At 34.3% G+C, this 21,546-nt stretch overlaps 1 protein-coding gene across 1 annotated transcript; it reads right to left on the reverse strand.

Moving 5' to 3' along the window:
- Positions 1-8,323: 8,323 nt before the first annotated feature.
- LOC122733046 (olfactory receptor 1052-like) lies at positions 8,324-9,262 on the reverse strand. The gene has a single exon (XM_043973538.1). It carries the CDS (start codon positions 9,260-9,262, stop codon positions 8,324-8,326), a length of 939 nt encoding a protein of 312 aa, XP_043829473.1.
- Positions 9,263-21,546: the final 12,284 nt, after the last annotated feature.

Genomic DNA, 21,546 nt, shown 5'->3' on the forward strand with positions numbered 1-21,546 from the left:
AACAAATATATTAGAAACCCCAGCTAATTTTCCCTACACTTGGGACAGAAATAAGGCAACAACACATATAGTTTTACATGCCACATACTATATGTGTGTGTCTATGTAGTACATATGTATATGTGTATGTGTACATACACACACATGCGTGCACACACATATACACATACATACACACATACATATGTGTTGTACTGTGTGGGTGTGTATATGTTGTTGACATATTAAAATGTAATCTGAGAACAGAGACTACATTTGCTTTTTGTTGTATCCCCATTGCTTAACTAAATGCCTGTTACACAGTCAGTCCATAAATGTTTGCTGAAAGAATGACATGATGAATATTGTTACTATTTCTTTCCAAATTTCATCTTTACAGTATCCAGTATCATTTCCTACGAGGATCCCCCTTCTGCTAGCCCTGTGCACTGTCTTGAAATTGAGATAATGTTTCTCACCTGCTTAATTTTACCTGATATTTAATTTTCTTGTGAGGATATTCCCTGCCTTGACTCAGTCTTTATTTGGGGCCACACCTTTTACTGACTATATCTTTTTTTTTTTTTTTGCGGGGCAATGGGGGTTAAGTGACTTGCCCAGGGTCACACAGTTAGTAAGTGTCAAGTGTCTGAGGCCCGATTTGAACTCAGGAACTCCTGAATCCAGGGCCAGTGCTTTATCCACTGCGCCACCTAGCTGCACCCTACTGACTATATCTTACTGGAATGTGAGACAAAGGGGTAGATTATCCATTTTTAGGAGTCACATCTTAAGGATTTCTTTACCATGGACTTCAATTATCTTTTTTTTTTCCTTTTGAGGTCCATCCCATCCATTTATGCTGCCTTTCCTCCTCTCCTCATTGTTTGCATTTATTCATATTTATAAAACTACATATTTTTAAAAAGTTATTTATATCCATCATGACATTTTCTATTCCCTTCTTTTCATTAATCAATCAATATTTACTAAACTACTCTATGACAGGCACTGTGCAAAACACTAGGAATACAAATCCTCAAGGATTTTACAGTCTAATTAAGGAGACAACATGCAAACATATGATATATGTGTGTATACAGATGTAAACATATATGTATGTATACATTTATATGCATGTACATAGGCATATACATAAGTGGAAATCATTAATCAAGGGAAAGCCCTGGAATTAAATGGGGCTAGAAAAGTTGCCATGTAAAAGACTAGATTTTAATTGGGATTTAAGGAAGCAAGGAGGCAGAATTGAAGAAGCAGATACATCATTTTAGGCATGGAGACAGCTAGAGAGAATTTGTAGTGCTGTTAGATGGAGTATCTTGTTGGTGGAGCACATATCACTGGTACATTATGGGGAATATGGTATAAGGAGAAAAGAACATAAGAGGAGACTAAACAAGAAGGGCTTTCATAGATGGTTCAATATGGTGACAACCCCCACTGAAGAATGTATCATAAGTAAAGACCTGCACAGTTGCCTTATAAGGGTAAAGAGACATGCTGAGTAGACATAGTCCACCACTATTGTCCACATAGTCTCAATAACTGTGGGGAGATAGTAACCTATATCTACTACATCCATCACAGTTTCTCTTTCTTTCTAAAGTGGTATAACTTAAGAAATACATAACCCTGGGCAGGGGATAGAGTTCACTGCCCCTAAAACCACAATTAGTGTATATTGGATTCATAGTCCAGAACAGCTTTCAGTTTCAAACCCTAGTGGACCAGTGAGGAAGACCAAAGATAATTGACAACTAATTATACACAGTTAGACATTAAACCAAATTGTGGACATGATTGCCTCTGCTCTGCCAGACATACTGATTACCACTACATTCTGGAAGCCATGTATTATAAGTGGTATGTTTCTTAGATCTGTCTGATATCTTCTTTTCTTTTTGCAGGGCAATGAGGGTTAAGTGACTTGCCCAGGGTCACACAGCTAGTAAGTGTCAAGTGTCTGAAGCCAGATTTGAACTCAGGTCCTCCTGAATCCAGGGCTGGTGCTTTATCCACTGCACCACTTAGCTGCCCTTGATATCTTCTTTTCTATTGCCTAAGGAAGAAGGACTAATTAGAACTTGATTTTTAAAAATATATTTTACTTTATTTTGTTAAATATCGGTCAATTAAGTGTAAAGACACATGCATATACACACATACATGTATATGTTATGTATGTGTTTGTACACTCATACACATGCTATATATAATTATATATTACAAACATACATACATATGTACATACACATGTATGTATGCATATATAATTTTGAGCTCAAATTGTCTCCCTGCCTCTTGGCACTTTTTCCTCCTTGAGAAGGTAAGCAATTCGAAATTGATTATACTCACATAAAATATATTTCGATAGGAACCATGTTGCAAAAGAAAACACAGGCACAAAAAGAAAATAAGAATAAAGAAAAAATTTTCAAATATGCTTCAATATACTGTCAGAGTTCATCATTTTTCTCTCTGGAGGCAGATACCATTTTTTTCGTTATCAGGTCCTTTGGAATTACTTTGGATCCTTGTTTTTATCAGGATAACTCTTTCACTTTTGATCCTGTTTACAATGTAGCTGTTACTCTTTGCTACTTTCTCCTGGTTCTGGTCACTTCACTTTCCATCAGTTCATATAAGTCTTAACCGTCCAGCACTTCAGTTATTATAGAAAAATAGCATTGTCACAATCCTATATTACTTGTGCAGTCATTCCCTAATTGATGGACATCGTTTCAGTTTCCAATTCTTTGCCACCACAAAAAAAAGAGCTGTTACACATACTTTTCTACAAATAGATTATTTTCCCTGTTCTTTCATCTCTTTGGTAGACTGACCTAGTAGTTTTATTCCTAGATCAAAGTGTATGCACAGTTTTGTGCTCGGGTATAGCTCCAAATTACTTTCTAAAACCATTGAACTAGTTCACTTCACCAACAGTACATTAATGACACAATTTTCCCAAATCCCCTCCATAATTTATTATTTTCCTTTTCTGTCATGTTAGCTAATGTAATAGGTATGAGGTGCTATCGAAGAGTTGTTTTAACTTGCATTTCCCTAAGTAGTAGAAATTTAGAGCATTTTTATGTGACCATAGATAGCTTGGATTTCTTCCTCTGAAAATTGTGTGTTCATAACATTTGAGCATTTATCAACTGGAAAATGACAGTTACTTTTAGGATTTTTTCAGTTCTCTAGATATTTCAGAATTGAGGAAAAAATTAGAATTCAGAAAAAAATAAAGACTTACTATACAATTCTCTTTTGATTCCTTTTTCTTTTGATTTTGTCTGCATTATTTTGTACAAAAACTTGTTTTTATTTAATGAAATAAAAATCTATTTTACTTCCATTAATACTTTCTATTTCTTATTTGATCATAAAATCTTGCCTTATCCATAGATCTTATGAATATATGTTTCTATGTTTCCCTGATTTAGTTATCTAAAGGGTATTCATTTTACCCTTATCTTGATATATGCTGTGAGATGTTGATCTCTGTGTGGTGTCTGCCAAACTACATTCTAATTTTCTCAGAAATTTTTGTCAAATATTTAATTTTTACCCTCAAAGCTTGAATCTTTGTGTTTATCAAACAATATATTACTATGGTCATTTCATATTGTATATTATATAACTAATCTATTCCACTGATTCACCATTCTATTTCTTAAACAATAGCAGATTATTTTGATGATTACTGCTTTGTCGAATATTTTCAAATCCGTAAGTGCTTGGCCAATTCCCTTAACTCTTTTTTTTTCATCAATTTCTTGGATAATTTTGAGATTATGTTCTTCCAAATGAATTTTGACATTTTTTTCAAGCTTTATAATTATTCCATTTTCTGCTTTTCTTCTAACCTTGGGTACATTGGTTTTGTTTGTACAAAATCTTTTTAATTTGATGTAATCAAAATTATCCATTTTCTATTTCATAATATCCCTATCTTTTGTTTAGTCATAAATTCTTCCCCTCTCCATAGATTTGACAACTCAACTATTCCTTCCTCTTTTAATTTGCTTATGATATTGTCTTTTTTTTTTTTTGCAGGGCAATGGGGCTTAAGTGACTTGTCCAAGGTCACACAGCTAGTAAGTGTCAAGTGTCTGAGGCCGGATTTGAACTCAGGAACTCCTGAATCCAGGGCCGGTGCTTTATCCACTGCACCACCTAGCCGCCCCTGATATTGTCTTTATATCTAAATCACATACCCATTTTGACCTTATTTAGGTATATGGTATAAGATGTTGGCCTAAGCTTTGTTTCTGTCCATCTATTTTCCATTTTCCCAGCAGTTTTTGTCAAATTGTGAATTCTCATTCTAGAAGCTCCATGGAGCCTTTGGATTTATCAAACAGTAGATTACTATTGTCATTTACTACTGCATCTTTTATACTTGACCCATTCCACTGTTCCACCTCTCTATTTCTTATCCAGTACCAAGTAGTTTTGATAACTGTTGCTTTACAATATACTTTTAGATCTGGTATAGCTGGGGCAACTTCCTTTGATTTTTTTTTTATTATTAATTACCTTGATATTCTTGACCTATAGAACATAAGGTTTGTGAGAAGATTGGTGTCGTCACTGCTCAATACATAGTAAATGATTAATGAGTGCTTGTTATTTAATATATTTTTTTCCTTTCTGCTATCCTCTTTCTTGCTCCATATCATTCACTAACTCCATTTTTGTTTTCTTTTTTGTCCCATCTTTCTATTCTTCCTTCTTTCATACATTTTCTCTATTCTTTTCTTCTGTCTACTGTCCTTTCCCATTTTTCTCTTCTCTCCTCTTCTTTCCCTTCCCCATTACATATCAATATCAGATACACAGATCTAATGTCTTAGAAAAGTTCTGTTTTCCCCCCCTAACATCACAATTGAATACTATCGGAACTCTGTCATTCTTTGTCCTCATAACCAATGTATGTCTTTATAGCTTATAATTCCTTGAGATCTCCTACTTCATTTATTCTTTAAATTCATCTTTGGCTATAGGCTACAGTATATTAAAACAGTGCATGAATGTTTTCATGGCCCTCATTTCTTAGACTTTCATACCCTGTTGTCCATTATACCTTGCTGATGCTTACTGGCACCTGGGAATTGTTAATATTTGTTTGTAAAATGAAATGAAACAAAGAAAAACTGAGAAAGCATTATTCATATGGGAAACAACATTATTGAAATAGTTATTCTATTTCCTAAAAGTAGAAGAGCCCTTTCAGCTCCTACTCTACTTTGAGATTTTTGAATAGCATATTTTTTTTGGGGTTTAAAAGACCAGTATTTACATAATGTTCTACAAGACTTTAAGTTCCAAGTATGTAGGGATCAGTGTCATCTAACTTTTATGTCACTGACTTTTGTTAATGCAGGGTTATGTAAGTTTTGGATTCAATAAATATTTTTTTCATTAAGAAATTATAGCTTACTTAGTTGGTTTCTTTTTTTTGTTTGTTTGTTTTGGTTTGGTTTTGGCATGTTAATGGAAAAAGATGCACCAGGTGATCTCCTGAAGCAAGACAACGTGGCATGAAAAAATAAAAGAAAAACCATAGTTCCAGATGCATCCATCCTATACCAGTGACTGTCAATTACAGTTCCTTTGATAATTATATGAGCTATTATTACCTTTTAAAATCACACACCAAAATCATTTGGGAAGTTGCCAAAAATGCAGTCTACTAAAGCATAGTGAAGGTTGGAAATGAAATGCATGTTTTGATAATGTAGGCTCAATCAAGAGAAAGATGGTTTAATTTTTAATTTATTTGCCTTTTGAAATGATCCAAGTCACAGGACAATTGCTCTAATCATAGGATATCTTCCCTTGAATACCAGCCAGTGATCGGCTACTTGAAAACAGAACAGTCAGTTAGAAAATTAAAATATTCAAGAAAACAAGTGGTTATCAAAACTATCTACTGGCACAGAATTGGACTGTATTTTCCTTGAATAGAAACATTTATTTGGGTGCTTCCCAAGAGTTTAAGCTCACAACTCCAATGTTTGTTCAAAACGAATGTAGAGTGGATCTGTGATTTCTGTGATTTGGAGAGCTCCTGACTAAGGCGACTCTATTAATATAAATCCGATCATTATCTACAACATAAAATATTTGTTCATGGAGATATTACGTAACTTTTCAAAGTTCACATAGTCAACATGTGTCAAAAGCTAGACTTGAACCTGTATAATCTTGCCTATGATATGAGCTATCTAGTCAATAATGAGTGCTGTTTCTCTTAGTAGAGAAAATGATGGGAAATCTCTTATTTTCCTCTATCTAGTCCCATTACTAAGGGCTTAATGTGCTATATATAGCATTATAACTTCACATACTACTAGGCCAATGAAGCCAATGTGAAATGGATGTGTGCCATATATTTGCATGTATTTACATATTGGCAGTTCAAATAATATGCACCTCCAAGATGTGATTGGTGTCATCTTTGAAGGAACTTAGCTTTTTTGTTTTTTCCTCCTCTACTGATCCTGTCACCTGCTACAATGATAAAATTAACTGGGAAACATTGTGTTTCTGAAGGAAGAATGCCTAACTAAGCCAAAAGTGGGAAAATAGCCTCATAAGAATTCACTTCCCTTTCTTTCCAACAACTATCATTAATGCTTAAAATGAATGTAAAGTATGAAATTGTTCAATTCATAGTGAAGTTACTAAAGGTCTTCAAGTTCATGCTAGATAATAACTTGTTATGTGTATAATAAAGCAAATTGCCATACAGGTGTTCTTTAGACTGAATATTCTCTAGAATTTTTTTATATTCTAAAAGCATGTGAAATTCTTTAATCCATGATTTGATTATGCTACAGATATTGTATAACTTTTTTTGGGGGTGGGGGTGGGGCAATGAGGGTTAAGTGACTTGTCCAGGGACCCACAGCTAGTAAGTGTCCAGTGTCTGAGGCCAGATTTGAACTCAGGTCCTACTGAAGCCAGGTCCAATGCTTTATCCATTGTGCTGCCTAGCTGCCTGTGTATAACATTTTAACTTGTATTTTTTCATATCTTTGTTTCTAAAATTAGAGAGAATGGGGCAAAACGTGGACAAGATCACAATATTAAAAGTACCATCCACTTTATTTCTGTTTAGTGCTTAGCTTGTGCTGGGACATAACACAAACAGAATTGTCCCACAAAACAAAATTATGAATATTAAGTAGGAAAAGCAAATAGAAAAGGCCTTCTCCATTCAGAGGAATTGGTGCTGAGGTCTGTAATGAACCTACTGATGTAAGAGACAAAAATGATCATATATGTTGATTTCTAAGGCTTGTTCTACGTGTTATTTTTTTTACCTTTATTTTGATGCCATATTTAGGCTGTGGTCTCTATATTCTCCTCATAAAAATTCTTGAAAAGTCAAAACACACTTTTTTCAGGATCATTTGGCTTCCTTTCTATGATTAAATCAAAATATTGGTGGTTTTTATGCTTTTAATTTCATATTTTCTATAGAACATTTTCAATCTCATTTGATGCATGTTTTGGATCTTACATGTCAAATCAGAGTCAAGGCTCTTGACACATTTATAAAAATGGTCAGGATAATGGATAAGCCAAAAGTCATTAGAAAATGGAATAAAACTAACACTAAATTAAAACTTAGAAGACTATTATGCTATTCTTATTGAAATTTAACTATAAAAATTAAGAAAGTTATTTAGATCATTTAACAAATGAAATTAGTTCATTTGATGAGCTTTGCAATGCTCATCATAATCAAAATTTTGTTTTCTGTGTGCAAAATTCCCTGTTAGCTCTGCTATTCTATTCTATTTCAAGTTACTTTATATATTGGAGACAATTAAATTGGTTTTATATGAATTTTCCTTCCCCTAATTTCTGCTATTTCTCATACACATTGGGACAGAACGAATATGAATAAATCTTAAAATGTTAGAGCTAAAAGTGACTGTGAACACATTGGGGAAAAAATGGATAAGGCAATAAAATATCTGATTTTCACTTTTTACTCCACTACTGACTGTGTGACAACAGATGGATCACCTGTTTCTTAATCTTCTGTTAAGGAAACTTCAAATACCATATGATTTGTTGAGCTCCCATGTTGTTCCAGTTCTGGTATTCTAATTTCCATTTTCACATGTCTCTACAAGTTCTAACACGTCATTCTTCACTGATTTTTTTTAAATTTTTTTTTATGTATGAGGTATTTTATTTTTTCCATTACATGTAAAGATAGTTCTCAACTTGATTTTTTATTGAACTTGCCCACTGGCAGTTATAGTATTTTTCGACTAATGACATCACGATGATAAGATTAACAGAAAGATGGTTTCAATTCTATTGCTCTTTTTACAGCATCTTTGACCTCTTTGTTCCTTAGGCTATAGATCAATGGGTTTAACATTGGGGTTACAATGGTATAAAATACAGAAACCACTTTCTCTTGTTCCAGTGAATACTGGGAGCTTGGCTGGAGATAGTTAAGGCTAATGGAACCATAGAATAAGGTGACAACTGACAAGTGGGAAGCACAAGTAGAGAAGGCTTTATGTGTTGCAGCTGTTGAGTGCATCCTGAAAATAGCAACTACAATGAAGACATAGGAGATGATCATGGTTGAGAGTGTAACTATAGCAATCACTCCTGAAGAAATTAGGAGAAATAACTCATTTCTGTAAGTGTCAGAGCAGGAGAGCTTCAGCAGTGGGGGCAGATCACAAAAGAAATGGCTGATGATATTTGGCCCACAGAAGGATAATCTAACTAAGCCAATTGTGTGTGTTAGTGAATTAATTATTCCTATTATACATGACCCAATGATCAGGATGACACAAAATTTTTTGGTCATGACTACTGTGTAAAGCAATGGATTAGCAATGGCCACATACCGGTCATATGCCATCACTGCCAGGAAAAATGCCTCAATGGTAACAAGAGATGCAAGTAAAAAATATTGTATCATACAAGCAGTGAAAGATATAGTTGCTTTCTCCTCAAAGAAATTCACAAGCATTTTTGGTGCAGAAGCAGAACAATAGCACGCATCAACAAATGACAGCCAACTAAGGAAAAAATACATGGGAGTGTGAAGTTTTGGGGTGATTTGAATTAATAAAATCATGCCAAGATTCCCCACCAAAGATATGGTGTATATTACCAGGAAAAGTATAAAGAGGAGGACTTTCAATTCTGGACGGTCTGTCAGTCCTAAAAGGAAGAATTCTGTGACTGCTGTGGAATTTTCCTTGGTCATTCAATTGTTTTGTCATGTCAATGACTGTGAGAAAGAAAGCAAGAATAGAAATAAATCAGGAAAACAAAAGTCAGCAAAGACATCAATACTAACAATGATTGCTCAATATAGAGCTTTTACATAAAATATATTTCTATACAGAAAAACTGTATAGATTTCAGTCCAACAAAATTTATCACATATAATGAATATGATGGCAAACAACCTCAGAAACTATTTAGTGCATATTCCTTTATTCTTTCAATACCACCATCAATAACATATACAAATTATCATTTATATTGATAATTAATATTATTTATATTTATGTGACTAAATTTAATTTATCTATAAAATATAAACATATGTATAAAATATAAATATATGAATGTAAATATGAGTTTTCCCACTATAGCATTGTTTCCATGACCTCTAGCAGATTAGAACTCTTATAGTCCAACCTTATATTTTTAAATATGACAAAATTAAAGAACAAATGAAAGATATTGAAGAATATTGAAGTCATTAGTGGAACAATCCCCATAATTTTGCCAAGTCTCATATCCTCTGGTTCTTTGACTGGCTGAAAGGAATATATGGTATGAATGGGAGATGTCAGATCTCACCTAGTTCTCTTTCTGTTATACCTTGTTTCCTATGAGAAGAGAGACTTATCAGCAAAATAAAAATATTTTATCATATCAATTCTTTTCATATAATGACAATATTTTTAGCAGTTAACATCCTTTGTCAAATACCAGCATTTTTTAGTAGAGACATCATTTGTTTAAGGTAAGACAGATAATATTTAGCAAATCAGGCATTTGATCCTGGAGCTTATGACTAAGGTAACTTTAGATTTCTTACAAGGGAAAATTTCCTACCAGAAGTATCTAAAAGTGAAAGGGACTAGCTCTATATGTAGTTGGTTCTCCTCAGTGGGGGTTTTCAAGAAAATATTTCATGACTATTTCTCATGTAAGTTTGAGAGGATATTACATTTCAGGGGTGGGTTAAACTTGTCAGCTCAAAGGTAAATAATATTGTGATAAAAATTAAAATTATTATAACTAATATGTGATATGTACATATATAGATGTATACATATATACATATAAATGTTTGTATATGAGTATATATACATATGTGTGTGCATGATTAGCAAAGTAGTTTACATATATAGATCCCATTTTTCCCTCTCAAAAAACATGAGAGGTAGTTTCCATTATCTCCACTTTATAGGAGAAGATACTGTCAATAAAAGACGATAATGCCTTGCAAGAGGTAACAAAACTAGTAGTGCTTAGAGATTAGATTTTAATTCATATCTCCCTGATTTGAGATCATTGATTAAGTGTAATCTGCTATATTTTTTTTCTGACTAGATCTCCTGTGCTCATGTTAATCTTTGGGTTTTCAGGCACATTGGGCATAGGCTTTCTCCAACTACTTCAATAGTCAAGTTTTGAGTGTTTCCAAGACATACATTATTAATCTTCTGCATGGGCTATTATCTCTATAAGTCTGAGAAAGGTTGATCAGCAAAAGTATTTTTCACCTATTCCCTTCTCTCAGGAATGACCAAGTTCTCAACTGAGCGAATGTTAGAATGTCAGACCTGGAAAGACGCTCATTACTCATATTGACTTAAAAACACAATATTGTAGTTGGAAGATGCCTTAGAACAAAGAATATCTGAATTGATGGAATATAGAAAATTTAAATTTGCAAAGACTTTACTCAGAGCATAATCCTGGATTCTTTTTCAAAGATGCAGAAATTGATACCTAGAGAAAATGCCCATTCAAAGAAATTGGTTGGAAAACTGAGACTAGATTCTAGGTTTCCAAATACTTTCTCCTGCTTTGTTTCCTCTCTATCATTTAGGTGGGAGAAGGGAAAATAATGAAGATAGATAAATAGAGAATGAGAAGAATAGGAGAGCTTTATTTGTCTCAAAATTTACTTTGTCATTGCTTTTTTCTTTTTCTTTTCTTTTCTTTTTTGAGTTAGGATTTAACTGAAAACTAGAGAGGGTTCCTGCTGTAGGTTACGATACATTGCAGTAACAGGGCTTGAGTTCCAATCTCAGATTTGCCACTAAGCATCTTTGTTGCATTTAATTTGGTCTCAGTTCTGCTACTTAATACCTGAGTAATAATTGCTCCAAGAATCAGGGTCCTCAATTATATAATGAGGGTATTATAATACATTATCACACAGTTTTCCTTCAAGCTCTACAGTTATTTTCCTTTGACTTTTATGAGCCTGTTACAGATATTTAGTCTTTTCTTTGTCTTGTGGGATGTTTATCCTTTGAATTTGAAGGAAAGAATAATAGCATGATTAGTAAAATAATTTTTCAAGTGTCTGAATAAAATATTTGTGATCAGAAATTATTCTAAAAATGTTTATAATATAAATGATAAGCAATCATCTACTCTATAATGGGAGCATATCAAAGAGGGATCATCCACAACCTCTTAAATCAATCCTTTCCAAGGTTGGACAGCTCTAGGTGTGAAGAAGGTCTTTATTTTTCCTTTATTATGAGCCTAAACAGATCTCTTCTTAATTCCCACCAATTCTTTCTTAGGCTATACTTCACATTTTAAGAAGACTCCAGGGGCAGCTAGGTGACGCAGTGGATAAAGCATCGGCCCTGGATTCAGGAGTACCTGAGTTCAAATCCGGCCTCAGACACTTGACACTTACTAGCTGTTTGACCCTGGGCAAGTCACTTAACCCCCATTGCCCCGCAAAAAAAAAAAAAAAAAAAAGGAAGAAGACTCCTAATTTTTTTTTTCCATATGAAAATGTTTTGAATTCTTGAACCAGCTACTATATAAATGTCAAGTATTTTCTAATCTAAGCATCCCCAGGGTTTTTTTTCCCCATTTAATTTTTAGAAGAAATAATACTGAATGACTTTACCAACTTAGTCAAGCATCTCTCTATGGACTTAAGGTTATCGACATCATTCTTAAAACATGGTGGCCAGAATGAATCATAAATCTCTAGACATGGTCTGAACCAAGAGTAGTACATTAGAACTTTCATTTATTTCATACCACACAATATGAATCTACTCATACAGTCAACATACTAAGATAAACTTCATTACTATATGCTCTTTTGGCTTCTATAATGACACTGCTGACATATTGATTGTGCCAACCATTGGCTACACCACTAATTCTCATCTTTCAACTGCTCTCCAGCTATATTTACTTCATCTTTTCCACATGAAATTTGTATATTCATCCATAGTTATTTACATTTTCTCCCACTAGGTTTAATTGACTTAAAATCAAATTAATGCATTATGTTGAAAAAAACTGTTGATCTTAACTGAATCCCAATTTTATTAGTGACTTTTCTATACATCAAAGGTTTTCATCACCTGAAACTTGAAAATTAGGCTATCTATAAGCTAAATTAAATATTGTTAACAATAGCAAGCAGCACATAGCCCTGGAGTACTTCATTACACAACTACTTCAACATTTACCATTGAAGAAATAATCCTTATTTTGGCCAGTCAATGGATTATGTTTGCATAAATGACTTTGGCTCCTTTCTCCCATTTGTGCACAAGAATAAAAGAAAGGATTATGTAAAATATGAAATGAGTCAATTGGAGTTTTCTCTCTCTTTTACATGTAATCTTCTTGAAGTATTTAGGTCACTATTGCTTTCTACTTCAACATTTAACCAAAGTGTCCTATCTATATGATATGATTGAAGAAAATACTGAGCACCAAGTCAATATATAGCACAAAACAGACTTACTGCTATTAAGGTAAGGCCCATTAAGTTAGCAGCATTATTATCTTCTTTCTAAAATTAAGGCTATTGGGAATCAGAGATATTGTAATTTTTCCTATCTTATGTACCTATAGCTCTACATCTGGGACTAAAATCTTACTGCCCTGATTCCTATTTCTTTTTCTCCTGACTTCAATTTCCTACTTCATAATGCCTCTTAACATGTGCTCCCTAAACAATGAGCTTGTGTGGAGTCTGATGATTTAGCCAAAGTAATCTCTTGAATGTTGAAAAATAACTTTTTTTGTCCTTTTAGGTCTTTGTTCTCACTGTTAACTTTGCTTTCAATGTTTTGCCAAATCCATTAAATAATTACATCTCTTTCAAGGTCTAATTCCAACACTTAAACTGGTTTACATTCATCATAATCATCTTCACAATAGTCTTCCTCATCAAAAACAATAAATTTATATAGCCCCTTAGGGTAAATTGAAACTTGGTTTTTATTGTCATTTGTAAACCTCTCTTATTAAAACCCTCAAATTTAGTTAGTAGAAGCATTATTCTTCCTAATTTGCAAGTTAGGAAATTGTAGCCCACAAAGGTAATTTTCATTTTTCTTCTGAACAAAAATCTAATAAGTGGCAAAGCCATCCTCTACACAAAATACTTCAGAGATTAAACTCCATACTTTTACCATATTATATTAAAATACTATATTCATTAAATTATAAGTGTGAAAACTTTCATTGAAATTCAGAGAAACACAAGTAAATTTCAAGAAATGAATTTCACCTACCAAATAGTTTGGTGTTTCACCTTCTTCAAATTCACCATTAAATTTTCATAGATTCTTGGTTTTTACACCAAAAAAAATAACATATCACTTATTTTTTTCATTACTGTATAATTCAGACACACACTAAAATGAAGTGAATTCCAGGTAGTGGACAAAAAACAATTGTTCTGTTAAGATTTGTGACACAAGAGACCTGGTTATATTTTTCTTATACTTTGGGGCAGATTCCCTAGAGGTCAGCCAAAGCTTAAACAAACAACAAAAAATAATCATTAAGAATACGATTTTGGGACATTGGGGAATGCACCAAAATCATAGATAACACATTTTTATCATATGGACAGTTCCATATCCAGGCAGGTGCAAGTTGGATAGAGGGATGAATATTGCTAAGATGATGAGATAAAAGGTAGGCAGGGAGATCTGTATTGCCTTGTGTTATATAAAAGGTCTTATGTCAGTTGGTTTCAGTTGGAAATCTTATGGGATGGCTGTCTCAGTACAGAAAAGTAGATTTGGGAATTTCATTTGTAGGAAGCAATTTGGCTTTTTTCAATTTTTCTCTTGTGAAAAACATGCAATGAAATTATCTCCGGAAGATAATTGTGTTTGTGTGTGTGGATGTATATATTCTAGAAGTTCTTCTTTATGGCAAATACAATGGAAATAATTGTAGCTGCCCCCCCCAAACCTTTGATAAAAGAAAGATGTCTCATGTCTTTTTCCCCCCTCACATACAGGGGTAGAAATTAGGATTTAAAAATGATGTGAGTATGAGGCTCAACAGAAATAGTCAAATTCCAAACCCTTTCTTCTTGCATATATTGAAATCCAGACCCACAGATATATTGCAAACAAATAAAGAAAGAAAGACACAGGTACTACATAATTTACCAGCCTAAAAACAATAATAGAACTTGGTTCAGGGATCACACAAAGAAAAGAATAGAACCCAAATGGAGCCTTAACATTAAAATATTAAATTATGAATAGGTTCAACAACACAGCATAAAACAATGAATAACTAGGCAAAAATGATAATGATGAAACAGCATGCCAAATTTTGGGGAGGATAGAATCAATCCAGTAATCAGGGGAAAAAGACATGCTTACAAACATACGTTAGCAAAATGGAAAAAGATAGGATTATGGAAATGAATGTGCATTTAAAAATATTAAATCAATAGTTAAAACTGACATAAAGAACAAAAGAGGAAACATTAAAACATTTGGGGAAATGGATAAATTGGAATAAAAACATAAAGGTTATAAATAAAGCCATAACCTGATTATTTAAAAAAAATAATAAATTCTTAAGGGGGCAGCTTAGTGGTGCAGTGGATAAAGCACTGACCTTGGATTCACGAGACCTGATTTGAAATCTGACCTGTCACTTGACAGGTACTAGCTGTGTGACCCTGGGCAAGTCACTTAACCCCCATTGCCTTGCAAAACAAAACGACAACAACAATAACAAAAACACATTTGGAGTGTTATGAAAAAATGATAAATTCTTAGCTAATCTAATTAAAAAGAAGAGAACAGAAAATCAAATCAATAAAATAGCAAATAAGCAAGGTGAAATCACAGCAAAACCAGGTAAAATGAAAGTAATAATCAGAACATATTATATGTAGTTTTATACTAAGAAAATTGAGAACACAAAATAGAAGAATCATTTCAAAAATGTAAAATGACCAAGCTATAAAAAACAGATCTTAGGTGGCGCAGTGGATAGAGCACCAGCCCTGGATTCAGGAGGACCTGAGTTCAAAACCAGCCTCAGACACTTCACACTTACTAGCTGTGTGATGTTGGGTAAGTCACTTAACCCTCATTGTCCTGCTGCCACCCCCCCAAAAAAAAAAAGCCTTCTTGGAAAAGCTCAAAAAGGATTTTACAAAACAAAATATTTTAAATTTTAAAAAAATTAGAAAAGAAATGAGAGTTATGCAAGAGAGAGACAACAACTTAGGAAGGACAAAAATTGACTAAAGAAACCAATTCCTTTAAAAATACAATTGTCAAAATGGAAAAAAAAAAACAAATCCACCAAAGAAAATAATTCATTAAAAATTAAAATTGTTGAGGTAGAATAAAATGAGTCGATGAGATATCAAGAATCAGTCAAACAAAATCAAAACAATGGACAAAAATAGAAGAAAATGTAACATAATTCATTTATTCCTGCTCCTAGCAACCCTGCTGCTCATAATTTTCAATAGCCTTCCTCATTACTGCTGCCATTTCAGTAATCTGGTCCACATGTACTTGTAATTCTTTGGAATGTTGCTCCTTTAACTTCAAATAGCTTACACACCCTCCAGGGAAACAACAACAACAACAACACATGCACATGCAAATAGATTACCTGTGTGGGGACCAATTTTTAATTGGGGAGTGTTAGCTAAGAGGCTTGCTGCAATATTGGAGCATGGAAGGAGACCGGCAGCCTCCCTCAAAACAGAACAGGATTTATTTTTAAAAGAACGAACTTAAACATACACACACACACACACACACACAAACAGGATCAGTAGGATCAAGGGAAAGGAAATAAAATGGGGAAAGGGAAATTATAATACCTGAAAAAATACCACTGCCCAGGAATCAACTGAGAATATGAGGCAGACCTCCTATAGTTCCAGCATCCAGCTAGAATGCCCAATTCTCCTCCCCCGATCCCAGAAAGACCCCACACCAGCCCCAGCCAATGGGATGGCCGCTCTGACAGTCACATGACTGCCCTCACTAGGCTTCCAATCATTATAATTTTGCCAGGCCCATGTAGGGTGGGCTAGTGGTGATGAGTTGAGGTGCCAGTGCCATGGCAACGGCTACAACCAGTGGGTGGAGCACCGTGCAGTTTGGGGAGCCCCAGGCCAGTGTGGGCCTAGGCATAAAAACCTCAAATAACAATTAATTCTTTACACATGTATGTGTTTATATTGCTAAGTAATTTCAGGGGGAGACAAAAGTTGGGGGTCAAGAAAAGCATAATGTGAGATGCCATACTTTAACTGAATTTTGAAGCAAGTTAGGGTTGCTAATAGATAGATGCCTGAACGGGAAACATTGAAACTATAAGAATTTAAAATAGTAGTGGAAGATGTATTCCTCTTGTGAAGAACTGCCAGCATGGCTTCATTCTATATTATATAGCCAAACGCAAAAACAAACAAACAAAAAACCTCTTAATTCCTATCTTTTTTTTTTCTTTTGGTCTTTTTGCAGGGCAATGAGGGTTAAGTGACTTGCCCAGGGTCACACAGCTAATAAGTGTCAAGTGTCTGAGGCTGAATTTGAACTCAGGTCCTCTTGAACCCAGGGCAGGTGCTATATCTACTGCGCCACCTAGCTGCTTAATTCCTATCTTTCTTAATAATGGTATTTGAATTATCTAGGACAAATAACAATTTAATGTTATTTTAATTTTGTGATAGTATTATGTATTTGCTTGTACTTACACTTATCTGACACTATTTGCCTTTGAATGAATGAAATCAGATTTAGCTACTATTCCAGCTTTAGCTAGATCTCTGTCAGTTGATCACTGTTTTTTTGCTCCATGCACATTTGCTTTATTGTAGTTTGCTGTTGCTGCAAATTTAATTCTGTGGCTTAAAGAATATATATTTCTCTAAGAAAATGCAAAAAAAAAAAGTATACTTCTAAAATCCCACTTCAATGAACTTATTGAAATTAATCCAAGGACTAGTGTGGGAAAAGTCAAGAATTTCCAGGATCATTCCTGCCCCAAATGAAAGAAAATCACTTCCAATGAAGCACAAGTAAATGTGTTTTACAGAGATAGTCTCGGTAGTGACTCTGTCTCCCAGCCATATATTCCTCTCCCCTAACAAATCTCTTTATATTTTACAAGATTTGCTATGAGCCAATTCATCAGGTGAGCTAGCCCCCCATCAAGGTTGCAAGTCCCCCCAACATTATAGTGCCGAAACTCTGGAAAAGTCATCAGACAAGTAAAAAGGTGGGTTGCTCATTTGGCTCTTGAATTCCTTTGCTGGGGTGTGCACTGTGCTTGCTCTCTCCTCTGTCAGAAACCTCAGTTGAGGGGTGGGGCTCCCATGGTCTGAGGTCTAAGTCTTATGTCCAGATCTTCATTTATCTACAGGTAGGAGACATGCTGACTTGAGAAATGATCGAAATTTTGGTGGCACCCACTTGGACACAAGTGTAGCCATTTCTTGGTGTGGTCTAGTCCAGTCCTGACCCGTCCCCTTCCTTCCCTTCCCCCTCTCTACCCCCTCCAGTCACATGTATCCTTATAAATTAGAACAAGTTGGACTTAGGTGAAAAGAAACAAATGATTTTCTATTGTAACACCAAATGGCCATTGTCTACAAGAGAGAGGAGAATTAAAGTAGACAGGCCTCCTGATCCACCCCTACCACTCCAGGAGTGGACTCTATTAAGGTAGACAGGAAGAAGTAACCTTCACTATCTCACAGTTGTTGATTTGTTTGTGAGTCTTATGCATATTTATGTGTCTGTCAAGCCTTGTACTTTTGTGTCTGGATAGAAAGTTTTAAGATCCCCTTCCCTTCCCTAGCTGTGCCAAGGCTGGGAAGGTGGGGGAAGGGCAGACTCTGACTGCTGTTGTGAGCTACTCAGAGTTTGAATTTAGCATTGGAATGTAAATTTTCTGCTTGGCATTCATAGTCTTAGATGAACATTGTAAAAGTGAGGTTTTGGTTTGGGTTTGTTTGTTTTTTATGCTAGTGGATGCTCTCTTACTCTGTAAATTATCCCTTCAAATCCTACAAGGTTGTGCTTCAAGACAACTGGAAGGGTGAGTTATTATATAAAATCTTAAACATTTCTTGTGCTATTCAAATTGAGAATTATTTAACTCCTGTTAAACATGCCATCACCTATAAGCATTAAGAGGGATGCTGCAAAAGCCAGGGGGGTGGGGGGGAACCCTGTACATTTTAACCTGAACTTGTTTGCACAAAGTATAGAGCACAAGCACACACAACTAAACTCAGTTAAGGTACTATATTTCTAAATTTTCTTATAGTGTATAATGTGGTTACTGTTCAAAAAAACAACACAATGGAATAAATGGGTTAGGATGCTGATGCTAATGGTAGTTTTCTACTACTCTGCACTTATCTTTTCTGAGCACACACACACAAAGTGTGTGTGTGTGTGTGTGTGTGTGTGTGTGCTGTTGACCCATTAAAATGTAACCTGAGGACAGAGACTAGTTTTGCTTTTTGTTGTATCCTAATTGCTTAGATTAGTGCCTGGCACACAGTCAGGACAAAAATGTTTGTTGAAAGAATGACATGATGAATATTGCTACTATTTCTTACTAAATTCAGTCTTTTTTTCTTTTTATCCTTACAATTTCTACTATCATTTCCTATCAGGATCATCCTTCTGTTAACCCTTTGTACTGTCCTCTAAATGCACATATTTTTTTTTTTCCCCTGTGTCATGAAGTAACGCTTCTTATCTGCCTTATTTTACCTCAAATTTTATTTGCCCTTGAGGAGATTCCCTACCTTGATCCACTTTCTATTTGGGGCTGTACCTTGTTAACCTGGAAATTAAGGAAACAATCAATATAGGAGAAATAAGGTCTTTAATCTCGGCAGAGGAACTATAGCTCCTGGTATCACAAAGCTTGGAAGCTAGGAATACCCAAACAAGGGAACAGAGGACAGGGTTTTTAATGGGGTAACAGAACAAAAGGGAACCAAAAAGATTGCTCCAGAGTGACATATAGCTAATTAATGTAAATGAACCTTTGACAAAAGAAATAATAGAACAGCTCCTAATTTAAGTATAGGCCTTACTGACTGAATAGAAAGTACTTAATGTAGGTAGACCCTTTTTACATACACTCTTTTACCTTTCTTTTTTTTCTTTTTTTTTTTTTTGCAGGGCAATGGGGGTTAAGTGACTTGCCCAGGGTCACACAGCTAGTAAGTGTCAAGTGTCTGAGGCCGGATTTGAACTCAGTTACTCCTGAAACCAGGGCCGGTGCTTTATCCACTGCACCACCTAGCCGCCCCCTCTCTTTTACCTTTCAATCATTTTAGCATAATATTTTGCTTCGTACTTCATGAGAAAAGGGAAATGAGGCCATTAACCCAGACTTTAATATTTTCCAATCTTCTTTATCTCATGTCACTCAGATTTCCACTCCAAAATGTTACCTACTTATTTCTTGTTTACATAAATAGGTGGCTCTACTTCAGTGACTGCTTGGCCATTTTATCAAGCAAGTAACCTTTCTAGACTCATACTCTACTATTATTACCATTAAATATATATTTATTTTTCCAAAGCTCACTAACTCAGAAATGTTTTTTTCACTCTGCACTCATGAGAGAGGAAATTAAAAATAAAACGTTACTCTCCTATTACCTAAGGTTCTAGACTGTCACATTTAAGATAGTGCTTACCATTGTTTACATAGGTAGTATTCATAAGAGACAAATCTTTGAATACAGCAAGTGTCCTTACTGTAGTCCCAAGACTCTCTCAGTGACATTATTGGCTATTCCCAAAGCTCTCATTGACTACATATTGTAATGATTCTTGTGTCTTTAGCATAGACTTAGAAGACCTGCTATCTCATTGAAAATTGAAAAAAAAAATCCAAGGAAAGAAGCTATCTTTGAAATCAAAACAAAACAGGAATCCTTTCTTTTTCTTTTCAAGTAGCTTTGAACTTAGCACTCTAAAAGGAAATAGAAGGGAAAGGAATCAATATTACACACCTGCTGTGTGCCAGGCACTTTGGTAAGAATTTCCCAAATATGATCTCAGGAAAATATCAGGAAATTGATATTATCAGTCAACCAGGAAACTGATTTTGATTTCATAGCTTGGATTAAATTGACAAGGTAGGTATTATACAGATATATACACTTTTTTGTATCTTTTATTATGAATGTCTTAATAAAAGAAAGAGATAGCCAATTATTTCCTTTCATTAGAGTAAGGTAAGCATGAATTATTTTAATATTAAGATTGAGCTTCTTAGACTTGAGGGATGTTTTCTTGGGATGGAAAATAATTTTTAGCATTTCTAACCCTTATGATTCTCCCAAGGGTTCAATATCGAGAAAAGAGAAGAGACATATTCCCATAATATTTTTCCAATAATTGCCTGAATCTACACGTACAGGTAGCACTTGAGGTATTGAATCATTATCAAAGATAAAAGCATTCAGTAAAATCATTGGAAAAATGGAAAATGATTTATTTATGTGTGTGATTATGCTGCAGATGTTCATAAGCATTAATATTTATAGTTAAAATTATAATAAAAGTATAATGACTTATTGATGTACATAAGTCAACCAGTATTTAAATAATTCTGATTCTGTTGAATGCACAGAAAAATGAATAACAAAAAAATAAATGAATGGAATATAAAGGAATTTAGATTTATCATTGAAAATCAGGCACATTTATTTTTTCAACTTCATAGTTTCCCGGCAGGAAATTGGGCATGTCATTCTTAATTGTTTTCCAGTTTGGTTTTCATAGTTTTGCCAAAGTAATCCAATTCCAAGGAAATGTTCAGATGCCCTGGAAGGCTATTACTTGTCTGAATAGTCTCATATTAAATGAAACAATGTAAAAGAATATGGGGGAAGGAGGAAAGTGTAAAATTACCGTCCTCATACCCCAAATCTTATTTGTTTTCAAATGCAAGGTATCATAACTACAGCACTTTCTCCAAATTCTGAAA

Source organism: Dromiciops gliroides, chromosome 6 (genome assembly GCF_019393635.1).
Source record: "Dromiciops gliroides isolate mDroGli1 chromosome 6, mDroGli1.pri, whole genome shotgun sequence".
Classification (NCBI taxonomy): Eukaryota; Metazoa; Chordata; class Mammalia; order Microbiotheria; family Microbiotheriidae; genus Dromiciops; species Dromiciops gliroides.

What these genes read in the sequence shown, in the direction of transcription:
- LOC122733046 (XM_043973538.1), bottom strand. Translation starts at nt 9,262, where the DNA reads ATGACCAAGGAAAATTCCACAGCAGTCACAGAATTCTTCCTTTTAGGA.